The following is a 24,547-nucleotide window of genomic DNA, read 5'->3' on the forward strand; positions in this document are numbered from 1 at the left end:
TATCCATCTGTCCTCTGATTGGTTCGGGCTTCTTGTCCAACTACAACGTCGAGCAGCACCTTGACGCGTACTTCACAGCGCGCGCTCGGCGGATCGCTCATATCTGCACATCACCGGCGCGTGCTGCTGCTGCTGCTCTCTCTCCTCCTCTTTCTCTCTCTCTCTCTCTCTCTCTCTGTCGTCTCGCGCACCTCCACATCAGCCGCCTCTGTGTAACGGCGCAGACCGAGAAACCGGAGGACCGAGCAGCCACCGGGAGCAACGGGGAGAGGGGATACGGAGCGCCAGAGAGAGGGGGGGAAAACGATGGACGAACGATGAGAGGACGGTTATCTGGCAGACAGGAGAACCGCTGTCGCAGAGGACGAAGAAGAAGAGGAGGAGGAGGAGGAGGAGGAGAGAGGCAGGCAGGCAGGGAGGGAGGGAGGCAGACACATCTGCGGTGACTTTGGGGATTTCTCTCCGGCAGCGTGAAGGGGGGGAGAAGATGCCAAAAAATTCCCCGCGTGTGAGAGGAATAATTAAGATGGACTACCACGGAGGACCAACATGCTGTCCGTTATGGCGACCTTTCTCTTCTGGGCTGCTTTTAAAATAGTTTAAAAATAGTCCATATTTAATCTTTTTAAAAAAAACGCCTCGTTAAAGGTAAACACAGTCGCTAGGGGGTTGTCTGTTTTTTTTTATTTCTGTGTTTATTGACAGGAGGCGTCCATTAGAGAGTGTTTGGCCACCCGGGGACGCGGTTTTTTTGGGGGGGTAAAGCAGGACGGTTGCCCCCCCACCTCCTGCCCCTTACATAAATGTTTGCGTGCCGTTAGTGCTCTCGCGCTCGGTCGACCCCCCCTCTGCCTCTGAATAGGTTGCTGAGTCTCACACGCAGGCAGACGCATCTCATATGCACACACACACATACACACACACACACATACACACACAGGCGCTTGGACACTATTTTTACGCGCACATACATGCATACATAATCACACAGACGGACCTTACCCCTCTCACCCATCCAGCCCTCCGCCAACCCTCCCACCCCTCTATCTGATGACTCCCCGGCGCACAGGTGGACGTGGTACGGAGCCGACTGTAGCATCATCACCATCCTCAACACCTCCACTGCCATCACCATCCTCCTCCTCCTCCTCCTCTTCCTCCTCAACATGTCCTCGTCGTCGCGCAAGATCTCCTCCGAGTCGTTCAGCAGCTCGGTGGGTTCGGACTGCGGGCTCGAAAGCCCCGGGGGAGACGCGGGGGACGGCGGTTTGGAGCCGGCGGAGGAGAGCCGAGGCTGCCCCTTTTCCTCCTTCCCGTCCGCCCACAGAGCGGTGCTCTGGAACGGCCGCAGCCCCGCCGAGAGGTCGGCGTGCCCGGCGGGCGACGAGCAGCAGGCGCCCGGTGGATCCCACAAGAGGGTCACCAGGAGGAGACGGGTGAACCTCGACTCGCTGGGGGAGAGCCTGAGGAGGCTGACCTCACCCACGGTAGGCTTCCAGATCAGTGCCCTCATTAAATATTCCCATAAAAAGTTGTATGCTAGTGCCATAAAGTCTTATCTCCTTGTGCACCATGATGACTTAACCAGTGTTGAGCTGCTAAATAGTGAAATTGATAACACCCTGTGGTATACTGACTGACAAAACTGACAGTTTCATCCTACGTTTGTGGAGCATTCCTTGGAAATCTGTTAAAAATGTATTTTTCATACTGTGTAGTACAGTCAGAGCTGACATTTCAGCTGAGAACCAGCCCCTATGATAATCAAACAGCCAGAGGCATTTATTCCATTGCACAGAGATGTCACCAAAGTTCAGGAACACAGCCTGAAAAAAAAACAACAATATCGAAGCCATTCCACCTCATTCTCCAAAATCCCAGACAATGTCTCTTTCTCACACCATGATCTGATGTGTGCTGTCGATGAAAACAGCCTCTTTTCATCCTTCACCTCTGATAGCCTGAATCATCTGGCAGATTATATAATAAATATGTTGTTGTGAGGGAGAGAGAGAGAGAGAGAGAGAGATGCCCATGCTCTGAGTATATGTAACGATGTGAGGAGTGTGACGAATGAGCCGTTTCTATGTTTGTTTGTCTCGGTTCTATCCGAGTCTCACTTGTATTACAGGCTGTAATGCAATAAAGCCGCTATTAGAACTGAGTGCAATTGTGATGGATGGTGTGTGATTAGGGAATTTGCTATTGCAAAGTCCTTTGTGATGCTGCATTGGTTTGGGATTTGATTGCATCTGCTGTTATGTAGTTGCTCAACAAAAAAATGTAAGTAGAGAGACAGATGTCCTAGATGGGGATGGAACAGAAATACAATTAGAGAGCGGGCATTAACTTTCACATGCGTTGTAATATGACGATTTATCAATTGTGTTAATGTTTCGTCTTCTCTGGCACTTCTACAAGACTTTTTGAAAAGACGCAGTGCTTCTGTGATAATTAGATGAATATTTAACAAATTATCCCATCAACTCAGTGGTAGCTACGTACTTGTGATATTAAAGTGTACGCCAATTAGCTCTAGGTGTAAATCTGTCTTTTCATTTTTTCACAATTCGTGTCATATTCACTTTTCCTTTTCAATCACAGCTGATTCTGTGGGAAGGAGGCCTGTGCTCAAATTCCAGATAGAACTGCAGAAGGTTAAGGCTGCACCAGAAAAAATGATTCATTTTGGTGGCTTTGAATTGCAAGTTAAAAGGTTAAATTGACTGACAGAGCAAACTAATGTCATCCAGATCTGACGTTATATGACAGCTTCAAACTGAAGGATGCTGAAGATGTGACAGAAGCTCAAGATCTGACCCACTTTAGTCCAAGCTTCATTCTGAGATTTCCAGCCAATCTCCAGCGACACCTAAATGTGGTCAAACATGGGAAATTGTGTCTTTTGTGCCAGTAATTAAAAAAACAAAACCCAAAACAGTAGCCTATGAACAGTGACATCCTCAGATAGTCGCGGCACACCGCTAAAAGCTATTTTAGAGGGCTCACTGCAGACAGCATTTTTCTTCCCAACATTTTATAATTTTAGTTAGCAACTATTTAACAACAACAGAGCAACGCGAGCATCATGGTGTCGTCTTCTTGCTGACTGCCTGTGATTGCAGTATTCACAGATGTTTTACTCCATGTTTGGGGTCTCATTTGCTCACTTGATGTTGGGCTTTCTTCAACCATTTGCTCTGTCATTTAACACTTGGTTCTTAAGATCATAAACAGGCTGTGTGTGTGACAGGCTGGCTGTGGTTTAATATAAGCTGACAGTGCTTAATTTTGCCACTCCAGATAACCAAAACAAGAGCTGAAGGCGTAGAGCTACGAAGTACAGTGTTGATTTTCATGGGTAGCAGCAGTGCTAGCAAACAGTTTCCATTACTGTGAGCCACATGGTTCAATGCAGATGTAAAAAAAAATGTTGCCTTCAGTGTCATTATCATTGTTCTAATAAGGAGATGTAGGTGATTAAAGAGAGGAATGTTTTTGGTGATTGGTTTGTTAGCATTATTATTTAAAATGGCAGGAATTGGTAAACGCAAAACTAGGGCAACAACATGATATCCATGCGTTTCAGTAGTCTTGTTAAAACATGCAGAGCTATATTTGTAGTGTAGAATGCTACTTTGATGCCCATTTTTTAAAAAATTTTTGAGCCCACATAGGTTCCAGGTTTGTTTATGTTTGTTCTCCACACAATAAAAGCACTGCTGTGTTTTCACCAGACTATGGGAAGTTGTGCGAATATGTTTCTCCGAAGCTCCTGAGCTCCCATTCCTGAGAGGAATAAATGCTGCATTGCAATCGATGTACAAGAGCAGTCAGCCCTTTTTTTTGTGTGTTGCCCAGGCGCTACCTCGCAAAAATAATGAAATTCAAAAGCACAGTTAACAAACTGAAGTTGGTGTGCGGTATATTGGAGAGGACCACTGAGAGCCAACTTCAGCTCTCATGTGCAGCTCTTACTCGCCCTGATCTTTAATAGATCTGTGGAAAAAAAACAGGGAAGAGGGGAACACTTAAAGACAGATTTGTATAGCACTCGATGATAATATCCGTCATTTACATGTGGGCGACATTGTGTGTCTTTGTGTGTGTGCGTGCCTGTCTGCATGCAGGTATGTGCTTCTTTGCCTGTGAGTGCAATTACAGGCGACAGTTTGGCATCAATGGAGCCTTTTTTATTCTAATATGTAAGGGTCATTATGGTGTGCTTTGGTCACAGAGACAAAGAAAGGCTAAATGTCCAAGGTCTTTTTTTTTTTTCCAGTATCTGATGGGTGTTTGTTTGTGGTGAACTGGACTGAGATGGAGCTGCTAAAACTCTCTGGCTAACAGCTGTTTCTCTTCTAATACATGGTTTTAATGTTTGCCCTCTTTTAAAATACATTTATAGTACAAACGAGTAGTGACTGAAATGTAATTGTTGTCGTGAGTAGCAACATGCAGGTGCAAAGTAGCCAACAGACACGAAAATACTCACTCACTCACTCACTCACTCACTCACTCACTCACTCACTCACTCACTCACTCACTCACTCACTCACTCATTCAAGAACTCACACACTCACCAACCACACAACACATTGTTTATTATCTTTTTTGTCCTCTCACACACACAGACACACACTGTGGGTGCGTGCAGAGGCAGTGTCTATTGTTGCCTGCAATGGACCGTGACTGACGGAACAGAGCATGCTCTCTGTGGTTGTCTTCACCCCGACCACAATGACCCAGAAGCAACAACACACACACAGACGGACGCACGCACACATTTACATGTGCGCAAACGTTCATTTTTGTGTCTTCCCCTCTCCGGCTTTCGTGTATACACATGGAAGATGGCCATCAGTTTACTGATCCATGACGTTGATCAAAAGGCCCCGAGTGTTGGCCACAAATATGAAAAGTGTGAGACGAGTGTGTGCGCGCTAATGTGTGTGTGTATCTGGTAAATCCGCACCCTAAATCTGTGTCCACATCTTCCCCGTCACAAAGCAGTCTCTTTGCACAGTAGATCTGCAAATGCTTTGAGCTACATACTTAGTTTGTTTCCTTGCACTGTGTATGTACACATGCTGGCTGTGTTCATGGATATTTCTCCTCTCTGTTTTTTATGAGTTTACCTTTTTTTCTCTGTTTCTGCTGTTTGTACACCTTCCATGAATAGTTTCTCAAATGTGCGAGGGAACATGCTGATCTACACAACCTCTGGTGATCTCCCTTTGACCAAAGAAGAATATTCACTCATAATGTCCATTTTCCAGCATCAAAAATAATCATAAAAGCAACATACCTGCATCTGTTTTGGAATCTGTGAATTTTTTACCAAGTCACAATCTGCACTATTTAGCATTTTCCCCAAATTCACTGTAACATCCCTATTGTTAATTTCATCATTAGTTAATTAATTGATTAATGAGATAATAGGTATGTTGAGCCTTAAGCCAGAATTTTCAAGATGTCTCTCTTTTAGCCTTTTAACTTCTACAGCACAGCCGACCTGCTCCAGAAGAAATGCTCAGTAGTTGCAGATTTAAACCAGCTGTACGAAGCTCCACCCTTTCACCAGATCTTTTCCTGATGATGTTGCCTATGAGTGATGCAAATTCCCAGCTGAGGAAACATGTTATGTCTGCAAACCTGTTGAGCCATACATCAGTAATATCCCTGACTGAAGCTATGTAGTCACAGTATTGCAAACTGTATGATGCCTCTGGAAATCACATGCTTTTAGGTGGTGATGCAAAAAATGCATAAATATGTGTGTTTATGTTTAGTTGATTTGCTGCCAAGCCTGTCTTAGACTGCTGTTGTTGCATCTAAAAGAACACATATTAGAAAATTGATTAGTCTGTTGGTGTTTGTTGCAGCGTATTTAATCATCAACATTCGTTTCTCTGTATTTGGCCCAAAAATTTAAGAAAGACCCAAATGCACTTATTGAAAAACATGATTATATGTATGACGTTTAAAAGCTCTGATGTGCAGCTGTCACGTTGCAAATAAGCAGCTGCATTGGGAGTGCACTTAGTGATCAAATAAGTTAACTTACATAATTAACCATTTCTACCAGCATTTGTCTCTTGCATCATTTGTAGTAACAGTGCTTTTGCCCATATTATTTTTTTATATTCCTCATAGTTCTCCATTATAACTACCTGTTCCTCGTGAACGAAGTAGGCGGCACATGATCAGTTCATTTTGTATGAAAGGAGAGTCACATGTTGTGTCAAACACCTCTGAGGAAGAAACAAAACAAAGAAAGTTGATAATCAAAATTGTATTATCCAGTATCTTTGATTGGGGTTTTAAACGCATTTTCTTTAATGAAACTGTCATCCTTTCAAAAATATTGACACTACAGTATTTTGAGTGCAGTACTATAAGGTCTACTCGTGATTCACGATAGTAAAATTTCTGGCCGATACCGATATCCAATATTATTTCTGATATTGCTGGTAACCGATATTACTGATGTCGATATTAATATTATATTGTATTATATTATTATATATTTGTTCACACCAAAAAATGAGTATAAGTAAGCACTGTGAGCATGTGAAAACTATTCAAAAGAAGCCTGTACCAAATTGAACCACATAGTCTTCTTTATTACATAACAAAAACTAAAACACATTTTAACATATTTAATATCCAAGTCCAGGACCATTTAAGTAAAAACATTGGTGAAATAGCAGCAATATCAAATGTAGAGACGAAGGCACTAATGTTAGACAACCGTCGATTTTTCACATTGGCTAAATTTGTTCATCAGGCCGATACCAATATATCGGAAAAAACACTAATATCGGCCGATACCTATGTGGTCGCCGGTGTATCGTGCATCCCTAAGGTCTACAGTAGAGTTAGATAGATGCAGCTAATGGGCCCGTAATTAAGCAAGGCACAGTGTTGTCATTGATCTACTTAAGGGCTCACAACTTGCATGTTTTCCTTTTTATTTACTTTAATAATACAGAATTTTCTCCCCAGTGGCCATCATTTACTTAACCAGTTAAGCTGGAACAAAGCTTCTCCTTAAAGGTACAATAAATGAATCTGTGAAGCAGTGCAGAGAAAGAACTTGTAATTAAATGTTAGTTGTGGGGACTCGGGAGTGACTCGTACAACTCCTAAACCTCAACTATGTGTTGTTTGGACCTGCACGTTGAGCAAGTCAACTGGTTGATTCAATTCTTGTCCTGAGGTAGGTCAAAAATATATAAAATAGAATGTATAAAGTATATAATCAACAAATGTGACTGAAGCATAACACAGAAATGTTCAGGTCATGCATCCAGACACCTTCATCCAAACTGATTTACAGTAAATGCATTCAGCCGTCTTGGCTGACAACAGCTAGATATCATCAAATATTCACACCTGCCATGTCTGACACACCGGCTGTATTATACCGCTAACGCTGCCGTGCTTCATTGTTGCATTGATTGCTGAACTATGCTCATAGACGAACTAAAAATCCTGATAAAACAAAGCAGAATGTAACAGAATTGTTTTCTTTGTACCTATTTTATTACTCATCACTCATTTATTATCTCATGCTGGGATTTATCTTGCAGGGTCTCATCTGGCATATGAGTTTCTATTTTCTTTAGAAGCGCCGGCAGCTTTCTGACTGTGCTGAAGCGCCGGTGCCCACTGCTCTGTGGCCATGGACCACACCAGTTCATGCTAATGGAAATTTAGAGGAAGTAGATGCAATAAAAGGAGGAAAGGAGGAGCAGGTCAACTTCGCTGTATGCGCTTGTGTTTGTGTTAAAGGGAATCAGTCAGACTAGAAAGGCAGATTCACATACAGTAGGGGAACAGCATGACTAAATCTCACAGGGAAAAATAGCAATGCAGAGCAACAGAGGAAGAGGAATGGAACAAGTAATGGTGAGATTCTGTTTCCCTTCCAAGGTAAAGAAACAGAGCAAACAAAAGAGACAGAGTGATTTAGATAAAGACGATGGTAGCTAGGGAAAGAAAGGACGGGAATAAAGGAGGAGTGTGAGAAATAAAGCTGAAGATACCCCAATTTTTTAATGAAAATCTTTCCACCACCACATTCACCAGTCTCCAAACTGTCATCATGGCTGTCATTATATAATACTTTTGGAATCTTAATTTAGTTAGACACTTTCGGTTTATCACCATGATTCTGTGGCTCTCACTTGTGTATTATAACAACTTATCCCAACATCCAGGGGATCCAGATTGGCTCACTTAACCCTGCTGTCTAAGCATGGTTGTGTGTGTGTGACAGTGAGATTAATGTGTGATCGGGTATCAAGTTGTGTATATAGTAAACATGCCAGTGATGTAACAATGCAGACTAATGATGATATATGTGTATAGTATGTTTGCACATGTGTGTGTATGGCTGATAACAGTTTGTGCCTATGTGTTTGGTCATGTATTCTACATCCTCTGTGGTAAATAAGTAGCTACATGAAGGACGTAGTAAGATGTAGCTTGCATGAGAAAACTTTCTTCTGCTCTACATGCGAACACACAAATATATTGTTGACATTCACACAGATGTGGGGAACAGAGATTTGACAGAGAGTAACAGCAGATTTTTTTTCCCCCTCACAAACAGCATGTGAAAGCATGGCCCACTGGGTATATTTTCAGCTGTCATGACGACACAGTTGCTGGTATAAAGTGCACATCTTGCTCCTGTTGTTGCTGAATGGAAGTGAGGCTGGTGTTGCTTAAAGTGCTAAAAAATTTGGTATCAGTGGCTATTGTTTCAAGTGGCTCTGGACAGAAGTATTGCTTTGTCCACTTGGTTGGCTACAATATGACGTCCAACCCTTGTTCAACGTGATACTCAAAGAACTATCTTCCCCTTTAGAACACTTGTTAACACACTTACAAATTTGTTCTGCATACACGCTGCCCGTCTTCTCTTACCGCCTCATGTTTTTGCTCTACATCCCCATATCTCACTCTCAGTTTCTCTCTTCTCATTCGCTAGCTCTGTGAGGACCCTCATTAATATGAAGCAGTCCCAAGCCTCCTACCTCAACCTTGACCATGACTATTAAGTGCCTAACCCAGGGGTCTCCAATCCTGGTCCTCGAGAGCCACAGTCCTGCATGTTTTAGATGTTTCCTTCTTCTAACACACCTGATTCAAATGATCAGGATCGTTATCAGGCTTCTGCAGAGCTTGATGATGAGCTGATCATTTGAATCAGGTGTGTTGGAAGAGGGAAACATCTAAAACATGCAGGACTGTGGCCCTCAAGGACCAGGATTGGACACCCCTGGCCTAACCCCATCTCTTACCCAACCCCAAACTGGGGTTGCATGATATTTGCAAAAGCTGGCATTGTCATATTTAGTTTTCCTGTAATGTCTATTGTGATATGAAAAAATACTGGCATTTCCACCAAATGACTTTAACTCAATTTGGATATAATGAATCATTCTAAAGTGATTTGAGGGGATTTTGAGGTGGAGTGTTGCCGCAATGAAAAAACGTTTCTACTATGGTCCCACCCTGGCAGAGGTTTGCAAGGCATTTAGATCTAGCTTTGCTCTGGTCATACAGAACTTTATGGTGCTGATTTAAATGGTCAAACAAATTTGTATTGTTGAGGTGCTAACAACTGCAAGATGCTGTTGACACAGTACTGGTTTTTGGTCAACGTTATTCTTTCTGTAGGCAAAATACTTCAACACAACTGATGTTGTGTTTGTTTTTGCCAACACAGCAAAGTGTTTCTCTCCTGTTCCTTGCTCATTTTACTGTACACTTGTGAAGCCTGTATATCAACAACCTCTTTGTAAAGTAAAAAACAAAACAAAACAAAACAAAGCACAACTCTGAGAGATCTAAGTATATTCAGTTATGTTTTAGCAGACAGCCTTCTCTTGTAGATGACTTGGTAAAAATGAGCAAGTCTTCTTTTTGCATCAAGCAGCCAAAAAGTTGTAGCATGATGAGTTCATTTGCCTTACTTCACATTACACTTAGAAGTCCTGTGCATGCCTACATTGCTATGTCATTACTGAAACGATTTATTGTGCAGCCCTGACCTTCACCTACTTCTAACCTTAACCATAAAACAAAATCCTAATGTGAAAAAGTCACGACCGGCCAAAGTGTCGTCACTCCAGTGATGTACAACTCAAACCAATCCTCACAAAGATAGCTGGACAAATGTACACACACACACACACACACACACCCACACGCACACGCACACGCACACGCACACACACACACACACACACAGTCACTCCAGTATCTGTCTGTGGGTGGAGGCCTCAGAATGACCTCTCCAGCTGGCACACTGTGTTCTAGTATTGTCACTACAGCCTTTCATTTCGGCCGTATCACAGATAATCACATTGGACCCGCCCTCTCAAGCTTTGGCTGTCAGTAACACAAAACACGCTGGCTGCACGCACATAAACACACACATGCACACATCAAACTGTGGGTATATTAGGGTCATCTTGAAATATTTATCATTATCAGCAACTCTTTTTCTTTTTTGCAGACTTAAAAAAAAGGAAATATTAAATACAATATAGAAACAAGATTTACTTTGATATAGGAACCTTTGTTTTTTCCTCAAGGCCAGATAGTCACAAGTACAGGGTGAAATTAATGGCATAAATAGCAGTTTTTCTGATTTGTTTATGCCAAAAAAAAAAAAAGTACAGAAATGGTTAGTATTCGCTTCAGTTTTTCTTAGAAAATCTGTTGCCTTACCAATAAATCTTTTTCACATCAGACATTTTGAATTGTAACAGAGAAAGTACAGGTGTTACTCATAACATTAACAATGACTCTCTTCTATTTAATTACACCAGTAATCCGGTACAGTTAGACAGTCAACTGGCGTGCACGTTAACAGGATCCAGAAACTGAAGCAGCTAAATGGAAGTCAGCCATCATTCATTTTATTCACACCTGTGCTATACTGCGACTGGCCAAAATGTCTTCTGTGAAAAAGGACCATTAAATATGAATCTTGCCTTGGCTGCAATAGCGCATTTGGACGATCGGTAGATTACATCTCAAAGCAGTGGGGCCTTGCCGTTTATCATAAAACCTAGCGATTGAAATGAGAAATAAACTGTAGGGATTTACTGAAAATAAACAACGCTGAAACTGATGTTCTCACGTCTTCTTGCAGACACAGACTGTTCAGGAAGCTCTGCAGCGAACTCTACAATTCTACAGACAACAAGAGATCAGGTAAGAACGTCTTCCTCGCATGCTGAAGGTCTCTTGCTGCTCTTTTTCTGATTCCTGTCTTCTTTCATCAGCCTCCATACCACGATACTCTCTCTGTCACTTGCTATCTACCTGCTATCTTGTCTTGGGAAAGCTATCACTCATTTCCTCCTTTTTACCTCTATTTTTCTCACATGTCAGCTTTGTCAGTCACACGTGTACATCGACACACCTGTTCAGTCTCTGTGATCCTTTCACCGTCTTGCTACCTCTTGTTTTGGTCACACAGAGCACACACATACTGTATGTGGACACGCTGCTTCACCGCTTGTCTCTGTCTCTTTTTCCTGCCTTGTCAAAACAGGAAAACTCAGTAGACGGCATTCAGCCAGGCACAGCACATACTAAGACTGACCACAAAGCATGTACTGCATACGAATACAGACACTGGAGCGGGATTTTTTTTTTCTTGCCTGCCCTCTCTGTGTCACGCATTGGCTTCGCTTGTTGTCACTCAATATTTTCTCTGCTTCATTGATCTCTTTGGGGATGGATTGAGTGAATGTGGCCTAAAAGACTACAAGAATTCCCAGAGGTGATACTTTATTAGGGGCCTATGTGTTTGACGAATATGTTAATTTTAACCTCTTGTGGTAAGATCATCCTTAGTGATGTACAGTATCTCAAAAGTTTTTATCCCCCCAAAAATCAACCTGACATTACCTCTGTTGGACAGAGCGTGTATTTAAGGCGTGAAGGTTAGATATAAAGGCTATGAACAGATGGTTTCTAGTCTAATTCTATGACTGATAAAGTAAATGTGCGGTGAAATGAAAGAGCAGCCCTTATTACCATTGTTAAAGTGACCTTGGAGTGAGCGCATTTCTCTGTTGTCCAGCTGCTTCGGTTGAATCTGACAAATGTGAACCTGCACAGGCTTTGTGTCAGGTCACACGAAACACAAAAGAACAGACATCCTCACTTATTCTTAATCAGGGGTTTTTCTAGAAAAAAATGGTATGAGGGCGCACGCCGTGTCGAAGGAGCGAAGCGACCGAGGGGGGGTTGGTGCGGAAGGGGAGGGATGACCCTATCATACATGTACACTACAGCTCAGGGAATTCCCCCACCTTCTACAGGAGCTGTGCCTGGATGATGGCCGCTTCCAGCTATGTTTTCGGCTGATCCGAACCCAGTTTGACTACCTGTTGGAGAGGATCGGTATCGCGTTACGTGCGTATCGCACGTTCGCGCGGCTAGAGTCGCGTCATTCGCGCGAATATCTTGCTCAATTCGCGTCAATTCACGACGTTTACTAATCGCATCTTCACATTGACTTCACATTTGATTTTGCTCGCGTCTGGTGTGAACACAGGGTTCAATCAGCATTTTGGTAAGAGGGCGCAAGCCGGGAGTATGAGGGCGCAGCGCCCCTGTAACATTGTTTAGACAAACCTCTGCTTAATGGTATCCAGCCAAGAGGACAGTGACCCCAGCAAAATGGATGTGAATGAAATTTCTGATCCAATGACTTTTGACACGAATCATCTATGGTGCATCTTGAAGGAATGAAGCACAAGTTTATTCTGTTGCTAGCTTTTACCGCCTTATTAGCTATTATTTCATGGTGAATCATGATTCATCCTGTTTGTGTCTTTGACAGGTGTCAGGAAGTCGGGAGTGATGAGAGGCGAAAAGAGAGGAAAGATGAGAAATGCCCATTTCTAGAAAATTCTGGTTCAGAGGAAGATGTCCTACAAATCCTACAGTACATGGGCACCATTCTGGGTAAGTACGCAAGTAAAGTAATGTGTGTGAACTGTGTGTTTGCCAGTGAGTGAGGAAAGCCACAGATGAAGAGACTTGACACAAGTCCTGTATGGTGTTCTCTGTATGTGAGTTGATGTAGTTCTGAATGTAAGAATATTATTGTATTTATCCCTTTTTTTTTGACTGTTTTCTGTTTATAATTTTGCTTACAATCAATTATACTGACACACATAGATGCTGCTTCTCTCTTTTTCCCCCTGTGGTTGTTCTTTAGTATTGATATTGTTTGTTTGTTTACACACACACACACACACACACACACACACACACACACACACACACACACACACACACANCACACACACACACAAAGGCATCCCAAAAGATTTGACTTACAAAAACACATTGGAGACACTTATAATGAAAAACTTAGATACAGTATCATGGCCTAGGTAGTGTGCATACAGGCACAAATATACAACTATTTACACATGCAAAACATGCACACGCTCACTGTATGACTCACTCTGGAGGCTTCTACAGTCTCTGTGGCCTGACATGAAAAAACACACATTGTCCTGGTGAGTCACTCGGTGTAGCTTCATCCTCCTTCTGTACTATCTCAGATATCTTCCTGCCTCTATCTACAGTCTCTTGCCTCCTTTTTTTGTTCTGACTCTCTGGTGCAGAGTTACAGCCACTATAATCACAATGCTGAGTTTACTAATAGTACAAAAGATAAATTAAAGTTTATCTAGAAAAGGCCTCCAAAGTCAGCATTGAATAATTATATTTTTTTATTCCTTTTTGGTATTTTATCCTGTTCCTCATGTGCAAAAGCCTCTACTGCAACTACATTCTGTAAATCCTACCTAAGATTTTAGAATTTGAGGATGTCGCATTCTTCTTTAAAGTTAAAACAATTCATGATGCAGTTACAGGTTTACACTTTCCTGCGAGCAGCAAAATATCATAGGATGGACCCACCTCCACACTTGACTGCTGGGATGGTGTTTGTCAACCACAATATTAAACCCACTGACAGCTCAAGTGGGAAAGCTTGGGTCCTAGCATTCATGTGGATGTTACTTTGACATGTACCACCCACTGAAACGTTGTTACAGACCATACACACCCCACGATGGCAACGGTACTCCTTGATGTTCCAAAACCTGCTCAGGAATAGCTAGAGGATCATGACCAAGAGCCCAAGGTGGTGACCTGGACCTCAAACTCCCTTGATCCCGATCTGATTGGACATTTATGGAATACGCTGGAAAAAACTTGATCCATGAAGGCCTCAAACCGAAACGCACAGGACCTTCTGCCAATCTCACAGTGCCAGACCCCACAGTACACCCACAGAGGTCCAGTGTCCACGTCTTGAGGGTTCAGAGCTGTTTTGGCGCCATAAGATGGACCTACACAATATTAGGCATGTGGTTGTAAAGTTGGAGCGCCGCTATAGCTCACCGGGTTGAGCCGGCGTCCCATGTACAGGGCTACAGTCCCGATGTGGGGGTCATGAGACCGAATTCTGCTCATGGCCCTTTCCCACACGTCCTCCCCCCATTCTTCTCTCCCACTTTTCTGTCTCTCTCTCACTGCTCTATCAAATCAAGGCCAAAAAAATAACTTTAAAAAAATTAAAAAATGTGATTGTAAAGTTGTGGCTGATCAGTGAAGGCATTACTCGTCGAACTCCAGACTTACTGCTGAGCTATGATTCCAAACAACTCCAGTTTTGTCTCATCACTCGATGAAATGGATGTGCAGAACTGTACAGGCTTATCCATTTGTCCTTTGGTATTCAAGACAAACTTCATGTGCTTTTCGGTCAAGAAGGGAGTGTGCTGAGGTCACCAGACACAAAGTGTTGCTGATTTAGTGTTTCTATTATAGTCTGTACTGATACTTTTGTTCTTGCCTTCATCAGGTCCTCCTGCAAATCTTTGGCAGTAAGACAAGGTTTTTCTTAGCTGTTTTTGCTCTTTCTTTCATGCACAAAAAGGCTGTGATGTACTATACGTCTTAAACTTGACTATGATACTGCCAAAAGCGTGTCTTGGAACCTGAAGTGTCTTTTTATAAACCATTGCCTTTTTTGATAAGAATGAAATAACGTTTTCTCTCAGCTTTTGAGACAGCTCCTTTATCTCTTATCTCTGAACTGCATAGGAGGGGTTTTTACATATTTGTGTCACAAGCAAGTATGGAGTTGTTTTTAACAGCTCCAAAATTATATTTGTCCACAGATTTGTAGTCTTGAAGTGATTTAAAGCATTCTAGATCATCAGAAAACATTTCACATGTAAACTTGCAAATTTAGCAGGATTGAAAAATTGTAATTGCAACTGCTGTGCACACCCTGCTTTAGAAAGAAGTAGCTTGTTACCCAATCAGTACCTGGATCAGTCCTCCAATCTATAAGTTAAGTACAGTTGCAAGGCACTAATCATATTCATCCATCCATTTATGCTGCTTAAGTCACCAGACACCCTCACCACAAAAACATCATCCAACTCTTCCTGGGAAATCCTGAGGTGTTCCCTAGTCAGATGGGATATATAATCCCTGTAGCTTGTTAAGGATCCGCCCAACGATCTCCTCCCAGTTAGAAATAACTGAAATGCATCCACAGGGAGATGTCAAGGAAGCCAGTGAGGGCTCTCCAAGCTCCCTCTTGATATCCAAGGTCCTCCATTTGTTGTAAAGGTTGAGTCATCCTGTGGAGAAAACTTTATTAGTCTGTGTTATCTGTCATTTTATACTGTCGGTTGCTCCTCAAAGCCCATGACAACAATGTTACAAAAGAATATAAATCAGATGGTAATTAATGCTTCACATTATGGATTGGCTCCCTCTCTATGCCAATAGTTTGGTAAACAAATATGAGTTCATGAGTTTGGTTTTAAATAGGTGTATTGCATGAAATGTGTCTTTGAGAAAAACTGAGGTTTTTACACTATTTGGCTCTGTAATCACTGCAGTTACTGTGCTTGGACACCTGCAGTGCACCACCAGCCACAAGAACAACAAAATGTCCTCTGTGAGGTTTGTGTATGTCAGAGTAAACTGTACAAATGTTTCTGTATGAATGCTGAATCTATCACGTCAATATAGTGATTTGACTGTTAAAAACTGCATTTCAAAAGTTTGAACTGGGCTCATTCCTGCATTGTTTCCCGGATTTACTTTTCTGCAACTCTGTTTTGTTGTACCTTTTTATTTCATTGTTCCTTCATTTTTAAATTTTGTTTATTTTCCTGCATATTTTTATGCGTCAGAGCCAGCGGCATGTTTCAGAAAGTCTTGCCGACATACGGCTGCTCTCGGCGGCTACTGCGAACGCAGACCGCTGTCACAGCAGTCAAACCAGGACCCTCATGTCTCCGAAATCGTCAGAGCTAAATTTTAAGCAGGCTTTATCGTGATCCATTGACCACAGATTTGATGTTTATACCACTATTTTCTCGCCTAAAATAATCTTAAAACTACATTATGTGCCACAATAACAGTAGTAGTTACCAAAAAAACTTGAGTTACCTTTGAAAATTTTCTCCTCGGCTTTTATCACTGGTTGGCGCGAAATGCATTCTGGGACACTTGCAGTCCCAAGTCTACACAAGGCCGTTTCTCAATACTCAAGGACACAAGTCCGTACTTGCGCACTATTCCTTCTGCGCCTGCGCACAACGACATTCCTACTGCGCACTTTTTTCTGCACACCTTTTTCTTTTTCCTTTGCTTTTAAATGTTGCTTTAAATTAAATGTTGCTTTAAAAGCAGGAAAAAAGCGTAAAAAATAATAAAAATTAAAAAATGATAAAAAAATAAAAATGATAAAAAATAATGAATTTTATTTTTTTATTTTATTTATTCTTCTTTTTATTTCAACTTTTATTCATTTTTATTCTTTTATTGATTTATTTTTGTAATTTGGCACTCTCACTACTCCATAGAATACACTGAACCAAGATGCAAATGTGATTTTTTTTACATTTTTTTTATTTCTCTTTTTTTTAAAATTATGCTTATGTCTGTAGGTTAGGTGTACATTTATATGTGCTGATAATTTGTGTGTGGCCTTCAAAAAAAGAACATTGCTGACATTATTTTTTTTGTGTCTCTTCTCTTTCAGGAGTACCATTCTGTGAGCTGCGAGAGCATTTTGGAGAGGAGTTCTTTGGCCTCTGCTTCGAAGAAAATGAACGAGTACTTCGGGCTGTAGGCGGCAACCTCCAGGATTTCTTCAATGGTTTTGACGCCATTTTGGAACACATTCGCACCTCCACAGGGCGCCGTGCTTCATCTGAGAGTCCCTCCTTCCAGTGCAAGGATCCCCATGAGGAGGAGAAAGGGAGAAGAAAATTGGACAAAGTTGGAGATCAAGGAGAAAGACATGGAAGAGGGAAGGTGTTGCTTCTTCATTGTTTTAACCCTGCCCCTGTTGTCGGATTGGTCATGCCAGGGTTGATCAGAGCTGTTGCCAGGCGGATCTTTCATTCAGAAGTTGAGGTGGAAGAAGTGCCACCGCTAACTCCCCTGATGCCCAATGAAGATGCAGAACACACAGATTGTGATTCCACAACCCCCACTCCGACTGCGTCACCCACTGCCTCGCCCTCCTCATCCCCGTCGCCCCCATCACCTTTTCCAACCTCTGTTCCCACCGTTTGCCTATCCTTCCAAATCCAGGAGACATGCCCTCCTTCCCTCTGTTCCCTCTCAAATGCTGGCTCTGTGAGCACTAAACGGCCTCCTCCCTCGCTCTCCACCAACCCCAGTGATCTGCGCATTGGCCTGGCCACGTTTTGCCGTGCCTTTCCATTTCACCTTGTCCTGGGGCCTCGCATGGAGCTACTGCAGCTTGGGGAAGGACTGAGGAGACAGGCTCGTATTGAGCCTCACCGGAGCCTCTCATTCAGGGACTGTTTTGAGATTGTCTCACCCAAGATGGAGCCCTCATTCCAGGGAATCCTGCTGAGGCTTGCATCCCCATTTACCATCCGCACCAGGCCTGACACCACGCAGACTGGCACCAAGGAGAAGGTAAAGCTGTCATGCATAAGTAATCACATTTTCCAAATCATGAATTCTACTGTTTACCTGACGACAGTTTTTGCACTAATAGCAGCTTCTGGTAAACTGAAGCCCGGTTTCCAATTCTTAATCATAAGACTGATGATATAGATTTTTAAAATCAACCAATCCTCAAGATGAAAGACTAAACTCGGTAGTGAATTTATCCTATAAACATGCGTTGTCTTTGTAGACATAGACAGATATTGCTCAAGTCTTCACATCATGTCCATCTACTGACATTTACAGACTACTAAACCAGATTAAAGTGTTGTACTGCTGGACTAGGTGACATACTCCATTATTAGGAGGAGCATTGCCAAAAAAGTCTCTGATATCTGAAGGGTATCGCAATGTTGGATAAATGGATCTGTGTTCACTCTGCTGAGAGGAGTACATACTGTGACGGTCAAGCATGAGACTTTCTGTGCTGTGAAGAAAATGAAAGTCCTCATCTCTGTGCTGTTATGTTATCATATGAGAGTTTCCAGTGTTTCATTTGAGTTATATCAGTGCAAGAAGGTCACGATTTGCTTAATTTTATCATTTGATACAAATGATCCATTGAATGAGTTCAGTGTCAAGAGTTTACTGTAGTTCAATATTTGAGTTGTTTGCTGGACTTCTTAGTCTCGTGGGACGGGTAGCAGTGTTCTTAACAGCTATTAAAGTTCGGGTGTATCGAGTAGGCAGGGAAATGTGTTGGTGACACTGAATGCCATTCCACCACATCACCACAACACATCCAAGCCTGTGATGTGTTTGCATGGCAGGAGTGAGGTTTGAATTGGTTCCAATTTCCCAGAAACAATTAATCAATTGGAGTTGTGTGCTATATCCAGTTCTGTATTGATTAGATGGTCTCCACGGGCTTTCAGTGACAACACCAAACACCCTGATGCTAAACAGAACTGACAGAGAGGAGATTGATCAGTCCAGTCACGGTGCTGCGCCGTGTGTGTCTGTTTATTTGTGTACAGGTGGGTGATCTAGTTATGTATTGAGCTTTGGGTTGCACACTCAAAACTGTGAACTGAAAAATACTGTCTTTACAAGTCATTGGATCAGATGTGTACTCGGTAAGATACAAAAAGGTAGTAGCTGGTTTCTGATAATTTCCGTTCCAAATTTGTACCAGTTCATCCTGAACTAAAGGTATTGTTACTGAGAAAACACACTGACTGAGGCAAATAAAAGGTGCAGAGGCAGAAAAGACTTTTCTCTTGCATGTGTTATCCAACACAAGTGATGCTATCCGTGCATTTATACACCATCCCCATGTTAAGAGTGGAAGTAAAAATGACAAAGAAATTATACAAATAGAAATAAAAGACATGCTCCTCAAAATTGTTTAATATAAGTAATTCTGAGAGTACAAATAGCAGAGGCACAAACATTGACTCTTCATACAAGGTACTGTAATGCTAATTTTTACATTTCTTTGCCTGATCTTTAGCTGTCCTTAGTGATGTCTTGCAGAACAGATGGCTCAGTCTATAAGTGAACCAGATGTGATAAGGATTTCTATGAGAAAAGGCCTACATAGTCAGAAATATCTCCAGAACTGTGTCAGTGCAGGAGAATGGTCTGGCTGCACCCATTATCATCCTGATACAGGTTAACAAAAAACAAAAAAACACTTGTGATGGTTGTATTTCTTTAAAGCATTGACAGTGGTTTTTGGTGTGCTAAGCCCAGGATGCAGCAACGGTGCCCCTGCAGAATAGTGTTGGGGGGGAAACTTGTTTTGGTGGAACATTAGCATGCAGGGAGGCAAGAACTGTCAATAAAATGATTAATTTACGGAGATTACTAAGCAGGCCTGCTTTATTTCCCGATCCAGATCTTTGGTAAAAGTCTTTAACATTTTTAGCTTTTAGGGTGCTAGCTTGGAGGTTGGTGTTTTCCATTGCAAAGGGGATTTTGAAAATAGTAACACAGATAGTGGAAGAGGAGAAGAATGCCGTTAAATGGAAAGCTTGTACCCACAGTCTACATCTAGTGATTCAGACGACTATGAGAATGTTCTGTTCCAAGTCTTATGCAAACCAAGTGTTTGGGCGTTTCCAAGCACACCTGCTATTTTTACTCATATAGGCAAAGCAACACTATGAGCTAAAGGGTGGATGAGTATACGGTGTATAAACTGGAGGTTATGGAGAGAAATCATTATCCTCTCAGTGAGTTACTTTATTTGTCTCTTACTTTTAACCAGCTGTGGCCGTCACAGTGGTTCCTGACTACATTGCTTACTGACTGAAGTGATGGTTTTTCCAATCAATGACATTATCTCATATATGGTTAAAAAATCCTCTCATGTCATGTTTTTCTTCCTTGTTAAAGCATTATTTTCACTAATGTTTGCCCTGGCACTAAACTATGACTGACGAACAGCTAGCATATACAGCAGTAGCAGGTAAAGTACATTTCTGAACAAAGCTGTTACAATAAGTATTTTCACATTGTGTCATTTCTTTCAGTTATCTACAAGATAAATGGGGTGTACCACTACTTCATTTAAATCATGCCATGTCAGTGTTGTCTAGAATATATTGTATATTCAAAGCATTACAGAAGGCAACACATCTTGTATAAATTAGATATCGTATTTAAGCGTATGCTGTAAAGGACTACTATTCTTATCTATGACTGTATTTGAAAAGCATTTTTAAAAATGTTCATGTTAGGGTTAGGCTCCTTTTATTAAAGATGTGTGGACTGCAATATGAAGATCTAGGATGTGTGCACAGGGTTCTAATTAAGTAATTTTGTTCTTGCTTTGGTCTGATAAAACTATCCAGTGATTTCATTCATTCGTCTGAAAAGAAGGCAGCAAAACTCAGCGACACAGGCTCACATATGCTCCATGCATGTATGTAGAGGCACATTCAGAGAACACACTACAGCGTGCACATTCCACATATCCTAAGGGGCAGCAGCAGGATCCCCACCTTCACAGTGAGATCTTGAGTGTCACTACAGCACATCTCATCTCGAGCTTTCATCTTCTCGCTGTCAGTGTCTCTTATAAATTCACTCTCATTCTCTCTCTCTCTCCCCCTCTACTACGTACAAAGGTCTATCTCTCGCCTCACAAAGCTTTTCTGTTCCTCTTCACCTATTCCCACATTTCTCGTTTTATCCCTGTTATGCACTCAGAGAGTACATTTATTTATAAGTATTACTCAAAAATAGGAACACAACAGTCATTTCTAAGAAATGCATCGTACATACATCATTGCATTAGTGTTGGGGTTCTGTGCAGTGATCTTCTACATTGTTTGCTTAAAATGTTACTTTTGCACCTGGTTTCAGAGTCAATATGATAATATGTGCATCACCAGTGATCAATACCTGACATTGTTGTAATTTACATTGCCTTCAAACTCCAAACACCAACTGGACACTTTAAAGTATGCGTTTGCGGAGCAGACTGGGTGGACATTCTTAATTTTTGCCCTATAAATCTTGTGTCACCTGGGCAGAGAAGCAGAAAAAAAGAGAGAGCAAGAGAAGGATGGGCTGACATTTTCACTAGAAAGGGCAGCAAAAGAAGGCGACAGGCCAAGGTAAAGAGGCCTCACTCCCCACTGCTGCACTATGTGTGTGTTTCAGTGGCCTGTAGTGGATTTCCAGTTTGACTTCTTTTCCTCTCTTTGCCCAGGGATATGGGCTGTGCAAGAGACATTCAAAGACCTACTGGAAAGGTCACATTGCATCTCTCTCTGTGTCTCTGCTTAGTGTGAACACTGTGGTCAACACACAGGGGGGTGTAAACAGGGTGCACTGTCAAATACACTCCTCTAACCGGTGCGTCATCAGGTTTTTGTTGTTTGCCAGACATAATACTCAAGGTAATGTCCGTTTTAGCCCTTCCCATTTTAGCAAGCTTATTAAAATTCATTTTTAATAACACTTCTTCGTGCTACACTCTGAACATACTGGATTCACTTGGATGCTAATATTTTCTTTCTCTTAAAAATAATAGGATGAATAAGACAGGATCCATGAATCACCACACCTGCCTCCACAGTAGTGATGCTATTGTTACAAATATTCAAAGTTCCCAGACTCTTTGGGTCAAAGAGTCAGATTCCTGGTTAGGATGAGTCAGTGTAAGTCTAAGTGAGCAGTGTGTGTAAAGTGTTTCATGTTAGCTGGAGCCTAGACCAGCAGTTGTTTTTGGCTTTAGTTGAATTTTCAGAAGTTATTCACAACATGGCATGTTTTGGAAATTTAGATGATATTTAACCCTGTTAGATGCCATAGAAAATGAAATGTAATAGGTAGGTTAATAGGTGAGAATGGAGAAAGAAAATATGTTAAGGCCAATGAGTATATACTTCAAACTATCAGGATGTTTAAATCTGCAATGTCATACTTGTTATATAGCAAAAGTTACTATGTTGAACCTGTGAGGCTGCCAGATGAGGTTTGCTTGTGTGTGCATTATGTTTGCACCTGTGTGCCCGAGTACAAAGAAAATCTTGACATTAACACCACCTTTGATCTGAGGCAGATAAATCAGTGCCGTGGCGGTTTGTTTGTTCGGTCGAGAGAGCTTTGAAAATTACTGCCCTCTCTGTCTCTGTCTGCTATTGATAAGTTTACGAAACAGGGTGAACGAAAATACAAAGGAATAGGAGCTAAAAGGCAGAAAGACCGGGAGAAAACATCACAAGTAACGCACATGGCAAAAATGTCTTTAGTCTTTAAGAACAGAAACGCGATTTATGGCTTGATACAGATTTACGGCTTCAGTGGGAATAAAATGTAATCATGAAAAACACAAGAAGAGCTTTCTGATATCCCACAAAAGTCACCGTGATTGTTATATCTGCTGCAACATTGGCCACAAAGACAGCTGTGTGTGAGATGGTATAAAATGCCACTTTAATAGTGGGTAATATCCTCCATGGTATCTTCATTGTCTGTTACCAGAAAGATTTATTATGGTGGGTTAATAGCATAGGTTGCTAAAGCATACTTCATTAAAGGTTTAAGTTTTCTTCATTTAGTATGGAGGGACCTTGATCACAGTAGTCAGAAATCAAGAGGTATCAAGAGGTAGCGGCAGTCAGTAATAACTGGGACGCTACAAATTTGAGTGCAACACCATCAAGCGTAGGACGGCGTACAAGGAGCTGTCTCTTCATCTAGACAGGATCCATTCATTTGGCAGTATGTGCTCAAATGTTGGACATTGTTTTTGATTGACTCTCGCGTTTTATTATGTACCGCCTCTCGTGTGCCATTCAAATCGATAAGCATTGTTTTAAACATGAGCAGCCCGAGTCCGCCATGAATGCGACAGTGGCAGGTTGCCATGTCAATGGACAAGGCCGCCTTTCACTTCAACAATATTTTCCCTCTGGAGCCAGAAAAGGGTTTTGACATTACTGTACAGTGTAAACCAATCAGCATGGGGTAGACCTGAATGTAGACTTGATCTGGGGTTATGGTTATGTTTTTTCCTTAACTGAAGCCTGAAATTATTCATTTGTTATCTAATTACTTGGTTGTGTTACTCATAACATAACCAGCCTTATTTCAAGTTATACTGATAAATGACAAGCAATGCTGTCAAAATTTTGACGTTGATCAGCGTTAAATACTGTTGTTAGGTTTACACTGCCTGGTTTGAATGTACTGTCCATTTAAAACGTCTTTGTCAGCAGAAAAGCCTGTGACGTATTACGTTTCAAAAATGATCATCCCAGCAGTAATTGTAAGGTATGGTGCAACTTTGGATTGTCTGTGTTATTTTTTTTCACGGCTTGCGTTGTTCCTGCAGACTCACATCAGCCTCTGATTCAAGCATAAAATGAGTTTATCTCATAGGTGTAATTTTTAGTGTGATATCAGCATTGCAAGGCTTCTACTGACTGTTTCATTTGATGGTACAAGTGCATTCCATTTAGTTTTTTTGCAACGTGTTTATATAGGCTATGAGTATGTGTGAGTGTGCGCATTTGTGGTTGTGTACATGCTTCACTGTGAGAGGGGAATGTAATAGTACTGCACAATATAGCAAGAGTCTGACAAGATAAGAGCATTGCAGCATTATATGTGTGTGAGAGAGAGAGAGGGACGAGAGAGGCTGACTCATTGACTCTTCACTGCTCAGTGCCTGTTCATGCAAATGAGAGTCTGTTGACATGCCAGTGTCTGCTCACAAAAGACAATCCATTAGCTGTCTGTTTCACCTCTTGCTGTCCTTCTCCCAATCTCTCTTCTCCTCTCGTACCTCTTTTCTATTTTTTCAAGTCCAGTGCTTCTCATTCGCCCCGTGTCTCTCTCTGGTCTCACTATCTCCTTCCCACCCCCCTTCTCTTTCTGCCTCTATTTCTCTTCTGCATTTTTTTCCTTCCATCCTCCCCCCCCTCCCTACTCTTCTTCTTCATGTACCTCCAGCTTCCTGTTGCCTATGGCGATAGCAACCTGGATCTGTACATTTAGATAATCTTAATATGTAAAA

The 24,547-nt window shown here is 41.8% G+C and overlaps 1 protein-coding gene across 1 annotated transcript in view; it reads left to right on the top strand.

The window, feature by feature from the left end:
- Positions 1-1,166: 1,166 nt before the first annotated feature.
- The window catches only part of gucy1a2 (guanylate cyclase 1, soluble, alpha 2), a 43,902-nt gene continuing 20,521 nt past the window's right edge, over positions 1,167-24,547 (top strand). The window contains exons 1-4 of the mRNA XM_008286710.1: positions 1,167-1,487; positions 11,177-11,238; positions 12,881-13,005; positions 17,129-18,039. Coding sequence (XP_008284932.1) covers positions 1,167-1,487; positions 11,177-11,238; positions 12,881-13,005; positions 17,129-18,039 — 1,419 coding nt within the window. The remainder of the gene's footprint in view (positions 1,488-11,176; positions 11,239-12,880; positions 13,006-17,128; positions 18,040-24,547) is intronic.

Source organism: Stegastes partitus, unplaced genomic scaffold (genome assembly GCF_000690725.1).
Source record: "Stegastes partitus isolate 25-593 unplaced genomic scaffold, Stegastes_partitus-1.0.2 Scaffold465, whole genome shotgun sequence".
NCBI classification, from domain to species: Eukaryota; Metazoa; Chordata; class Actinopteri; family Pomacentridae; genus Stegastes; species Stegastes partitus.